Source organism: Carlito syrichta, unplaced genomic scaffold (genome assembly GCF_000164805.1).
Source record: "Carlito syrichta isolate Samal-C Ts95f unplaced genomic scaffold, Tarsius_syrichta-2.0.1 Scaffold72528, whole genome shotgun sequence".
NCBI lineage: Eukaryota > Metazoa > Chordata > Mammalia > Primates > Tarsiidae > Carlito > Carlito syrichta.
In genome coordinates, this window is record NW_007016624.1 from 5,365 (window position 1) to 11,223 (window position 5,859).

The 5,859-nt window shown below is 50.2% G+C and overlaps 1 protein-coding gene across 1 annotated transcript in view; it reads left to right on the top strand.

Annotated features, from left to right (window-relative positions):
• Positions 1-4,070, top strand: part of LOC103254981 (CMRF35-like molecule 4) — a gene marked incomplete at its 3' end in the record, with an annotated part of 8,333 nt that extends 4,263 nt beyond the window's left edge. Inside the window, exons 2-4 of the mRNA XM_008052962.2 lie at positions 1,501-1,573; positions 3,476-3,560; positions 3,992-4,070. Coding sequence (XP_008051153.2) covers positions 1,501-1,573; positions 3,476-3,560; positions 3,992-4,070 — 237 coding nt within the window. The remainder of the gene's footprint in view (positions 1-1,500; positions 1,574-3,475; positions 3,561-3,991) is intronic.
• Positions 4,071-5,859: the final 1,789 nt, after the last annotated feature.

Here is a 5,859-nt window from a genome sequence, read left to right on the forward strand (position 1 = left end):
AAGAAAATTTTTGAGATCTTGGGTCAGGCAAAAATTTATTTCTCACAGTTTTGGAAGCGGGAAGTCAGACATCAAGGTGTTGGTAGGTTGAGTTCTGTCTGAGACCTCCTTCCTTGGCTTGCAGATGGCCACCCTCTTGTCACCCTTTCTTGTGCATGTGCACCCCGGGTCTCTACACCTAATCTCCTCTTCATAGAAAACACCAGTCAGATTGGATCAGGGCCCATCCAAACAGACTCATTTCAACTTAATTTTCCCTTTAAAGGTCCTGTATCCAAATATAGTCCCATTCTGAGGACCTGAGGGTCAGGGCTTCAACATATGAATTCAGGAAAGAATAGTTCAGTCCCTAAAACTTGGGGACGGTGCGGGGAGCAGAACGGGCATGAGGAAACTTTTGGGGATCACAAATACATTCACTGCTTTGATGGTGGTAGGGCTGTTTCCAGGTATATACATACTGTCTATGTATATACAAATTGTTTAACAAATTGTACAATTTCTTTTCTTTTCTTTTCTTGAGTTGGAGTCTCGCTCTGTCGCCCAGACTGGAGTGCAGTGGCTGCTCCCGGCCACCGCAGCCTCGACCTGCTGGGCTCCGGCCATCCTTCCGCCTCAGCCTTCCAAGTAGCTGGAACTACAGTCGTGCGCTACCACATCCGGCTGATTTTTGATTTATTGTAGAGATGAGGTCTTGCCAAGTTGCTCGTGTGGGTCTCGAGCCTGCGGGCTCAGGCAAACCACTCATCTCGTCTTCCCAAAGTGTTGGGATTACAGACTGAGACATCAAGCCCAGCCAAATTATTCATTTTAAATATTTAGTTTATTATGGGCAAATTATACCTTGATTTTAAAAGGAAAAAAATAATATCATCCAAAAAAGATAAATCTGTTGCTGTGATCCCTTAGTTTTAGATTGTTCCAGAAGCAAACTAAATATCAAAACTCAGGGCAGGTAAGGGTGGGCCAGCAGAAATTGGCTCCACAGTGGAGGCTGGGACCCAACTGACATGCAAGACTTCACTGCGGGCACGGAGGGTGAGAGCACGAAGCTTCTAGAAGACGGGAAAAGGCCAGAGAGGGCAGTGCAGGGGTGGAGGGCTCTGCCCTGCTTCAGAGAGCCAGACATCCTGGGCTTCCCAGAGGGGCCGCCAGTTCGGTGACCCCCATCACTCAAGAACAGGCGGCAAGGAACTGAGACTCAGAAAAGAGGGAGGGTGGTCCAAAGAGAGAGAAATGCCATCGAGCGTACTAAGCTGTGCCACACAGCATTAAGCTGATCACTGCAAGTTGCCTCTTTTGCTGACTCTTCAGAATGCCTCACATAGTAATTAAGTAGATTTTCTTTAGAAAAGAATTTGTGTAGTGTCTGGGAGGCTAGACAGAGTCTTGGATGTCAAAGAAGGATCTCCTTATTCCTAGGTGGGAAAGACTGAGGGTCACACCCAGAGCTGGGCTGGGCATAGAAGGGGTGAACTGTGTTCTGCTTTGTATATTTAGACACACAGGCTTCAACCCCAGAAAGGACAGCCACAGCATCAAATCCTGAGACGACCACCAGAACCCTCACCAGGTAAGCAGACTGGGTTCTGCTGACTCCCACTGGCCTGACCTCATGGCCTGTCCTCTAAGAGGACTGCCAGACACAACACGGGATGCCCAGTTAGGTTGGAACTTCAGACAAACAACGTAAAAAAATTCTCAAAAGTGTGTCCCAAATATTTTGTGGGTATGCTTATACTAAGAAAGTATATATTGCTTATCTGAACGTCAAATTTAACTGAGGATCCAATATTTTTATATGTTAAAACTGATAACCCTATCTTTCGAGGGTATTCAGGCTGGGGCCCCCATAGGGCCCCTCTGATGTGTCTTTGTGTCAGTAAAGTCACTGCCAAGTCTGAGATGAGCTTCCCCAACCTTGGTTTACCTTTGAGTAATATAAGATTTCCCATCGAATCTTTGGCTATTTGAAGGCAACATCTCCTGGGTAGCAGGAGAAGAGACCGAACATGGACTTTTGGCCTCTCTCCTACATGCTAACCCCAATGGCCAGCGTTTGACCTCTAGTGGGCTAGGAGAGACACCTCACTCGCCTGCTCCTGGCTCCTGCCCAAGAACAAATAGAGTCTTGATCTGCCTCTCCCCAGGTACCTGTCCAGAGAGAGGAAGTGGGGAACTGTAAGTTTGGCCTCATCACCCCCAAGCTGGCCGAGGAGTATGAAATACTAGTCTGGTGCTAACCACCCCTGAGAGTGTCTAGAGGAAGTCTCCAAAGGTGCACACCTGCCAGCTAGCCTGGTTTAATTCACAGGGCCTGCTATGCTCAAGCCCCCAGCAAAGGCCAGAGCCAGAACCGCAGACATCCCTGCGCCAACCAGATCCCGACACAGAGGTCCATCTCACCGGCTCCTTTCTCCCAAATTGCTCCTAAGGCTTTTCTAGTTCCCTCTCTAGCCTGACTCCCTTCCTTTCATTCACTCGATCTTGATTTACACAAGCGTGTCTGAAGAGCTCTACCCACAGGGGTTGCTTTGGGCCTCCTTTCTTTGATGGTTTCTTTTTGTCCCCGCCTCTGTGTTTTTGTGCAAATGGTGGGAATTTTAGCTGTTAGGAGACAGAGGGCCAGAGACTCCAGAGACGCAGTGGGAGAGCTCCAGAGAGGATGGAATCTGGGAAAGGACCTTTGGGGGCATTTTGACCCACCTCTCCTCCGTCTCCCAGGAATACGCTCCATCTCATCTTAGGACTCATCCAGCATTCTGGAGGTGGATCTTCTTTTCATTTTTCAAATGTATCCGAGAGCCGAGAGTGGCCTCAAGTTGGGTTGAGCGAATAAGCAAGGATGTGAACCAAGTTGGGAGGTCCAGACCCTGGGAAGGGGATGGAGGATTGAGGGGTGGAGGAGGGTTGAGGATCAGTGAGGTCCAGGCTTTACTGACCCTCAGAGAGTAACAGGAACATGAGGAACCACAGAACCAGGTACCGATCCACAGGGCAGGGAGTCAGAGTGCGAGTAAAGCACCCCAGATGTGGTGTCAGAAAGTCTTCGAAGATGTGACATCAGAACTGAGACCAGAAAGATGGGTGGGGTTTACCCAGGCAACGGTGAGGGCCTTTTGGGGAAGGAATATGTCAGAAGCCAAGGCAACAAGACAGGGAATGGTAAGCCCTTTGGACTGGCTGGAATAAAGACTAGGTGAAGGGGAGTTGTAGGAATCCGCCAAAAAGGCAGAATGGTGGTCTGCAGAAAGAACCTTGAATGCCACACCTAGCTTCTCATGAGTACAGGAAGCACTCAAAGCCTTGCCCGTAAGCAGCATGGCTGTGTCCGCCAAGGGGGCTGTCCTGGAAGCAGTCACAGGCTTGCCCTCACACAGCTCTTGGAAGCCAGGGTCTGGGCACAGAGAGAGCTGGGAAGACCTGCGACCCTGCCCTAGGAGGAAGCTCATTTCCTGTCCCTCTGTCCCCACAGGTGCCAGCTGTGCAGTGTCCACTTCCTGCTCCCGGTCCTTCTGAAGCTGCCCTTGCTCCTGAGCGTGATAGGAGCTGTCCTCTGGGTGAGCAGGCTTCAGAGAAGCTCTGGGAGTAGCCAGAGTCAGCCGGATCAAGAGAACCAGCAGCCCAGTGCTTGTTGATGCCTGTCCAGCGAGAAAGACCCTCCAACAGGAGAAAAAGAACATTTCTATCAGCAAATGCCTGTAGCTGCGAAGGCAGTGCTGGCACCGGCTCCAGGGAACAGCCCTCTGGTCCCCACTTCTGCAGCCATGCCACTCGGGCTCCGGGACTTGCCCTGGCTCCCAGCTTCTCTGCACAGACCCTGGGGCCTGACGGAGCCTTTTTCCTCCTGCGGCCTCCCACCCAGAAGAAAATATGAGAAAGGGAGGCATCTACCCCTGGGGCCCAGTCCCATGGCAGACTCATGGAATCCCAAGTCTTTGCGCTGCCTGTGATGTTAACGGACTTTGCTTTGCCTTCCACCGGGATCCAGAATTCTAACCCCGTGAAAATAGGAAAACGGGACCAAACTCTGGTAATGGGCCAGTGGCGAGTAAGACTCGAGTCTGCAGGTGAGCAGAGGTTTCTGCGATGCTGAGCCCGCTACATTTTTGCCACTTGTGGGGAAGGAAGGTCTGGAGCCAGCTCTACCTCTCGCCCTCTGGACACGCACGACTGAAGACGGTTGGACATCACATTTCTTGTAACCGAGTATCTCGGCCTTTCAATGTAGTTTTTCTTCTTCCTGTTTATTAAATCTTAGAATGTAGTCTTAAAACGGGCTTTAAAACTTCTCTCCCTTAGCTGAGGGTGGATGGTGTGAGGAGTAAATCGGTCACATGGGGCCTTGGGCCATCCCACATCCCCACTGGCAGGGAGAAGAGTGCAGGTGTGGGTGATTCTGGACTGTGGGTGTGAAGGTTCTAACGATCCTTTACAAGGACAGAGGCCCTCACAGCGCAGAGAGAGGACGTAGGGGTTAAAAGCCTCAGCTTTTAACAACAGAAAGATGTTCAATCCTATCTAACTACACTTGCTTAAGCACCCCAGGGACTAATCTTAAACCAGACATGAAGGCTCAGGTATGGAATTCTCCCACCTAGAGATGATAGAGATTACTTCAAGGCGGTATCACCGGGCTGTAGCTGAGACTGGCACTCTAGATGGACATAACTCAAGACAGTCACCAGAACGAAACAGGCACTGAGATTCCGCCTGTGTGGCTATCAGCTTTTTTTGGCGGGTCATTAAGGGCCCCATGAGCTACTTTACAAAAAGCAGCCGTGTCACTCTTCCCAGGCTCCTCTCCCTAGACTTTTACTTCTGGGCAGGACTAAAACTGAGGCCACTAGACTGCAGGGGCGGTCAGGGGCAGGAAAAGCAGCCTCGGCCCAGGAAGGCCAGTGCAGGCACAGTAAGAGGAGGCCTCCTCAGCAGGGTGGGGACACTGGAACTTTCCTTCCTGGAAGCTAGAGATGCCCGTCAGGGTTCTCCAGAGAAAAAACACCAATAGGAAGGATATATACCTGAGTGCCCACCTCAGTGTGTCCTTGTTATCAACGCATTTCATCTTCCTCTTGACTCTGTGCCATGAATGATGAGGACTTTGACGTCCCACCCTTTTCTTACCGTCCTCTTCTTGGTACTGATCTTGTTAGTGTGGCATTTTTAAAAATATTTATGGCAGGGCTCGGTGGCTCAGCCGGTAATCTCATCACTTTGGGAGGCCGAGGCGAGAGGATTGCCTGAGCCCGCGGGTGTGAGACCAGCCCGGGCAACTTGGTGAGCCCTCGGCTCTACAATTGAAAAAAGAAAATAGCCTGGCGTGGTAGGGTACGCCTGTAGTTCCAGTTACTTGGATGGGTGAGGCAGATGGATGGCTGGAGCCCAGCAAGTCCTGAGACCTGCTTGTTCCCTTTTTATCTCTCTATATTGCATTGTTCCCCCTTCATTTATTTTAGGTCATTCACGTGGTCTGCAATTTTCTTTTTTACTTTTAATTTTTTAATTTAATTTATTATTTTTATTTTTCTCTTTGTCTTTCCTTTTTTTCTTTCTGTTTTTTTTTTTGAGTTGGAGTCTCACTCTCGCCCAGGCTGGAGTGCAGTGGCATGGTCATGGTCACCACGGCCTTGACCTGCTGGGCTCAGGCAATCCTTCCACCTCAGCCTTCCAAGCAGCTGGAACTACAGGCACACACTACCACGCCCGGCTAATTTTTTAGTTTTTTGTAGAGATGAGGTCTCGCCAAGTTGTCCAGGCTGGTCTTGAACCAGCAGGCTCAGGCAATCCACTCGCCTCAGCCTCCCAAAGCTCTGGGATTACAGGCTGAGCCACCGAGCCCAGCCAATTTTTTTATTT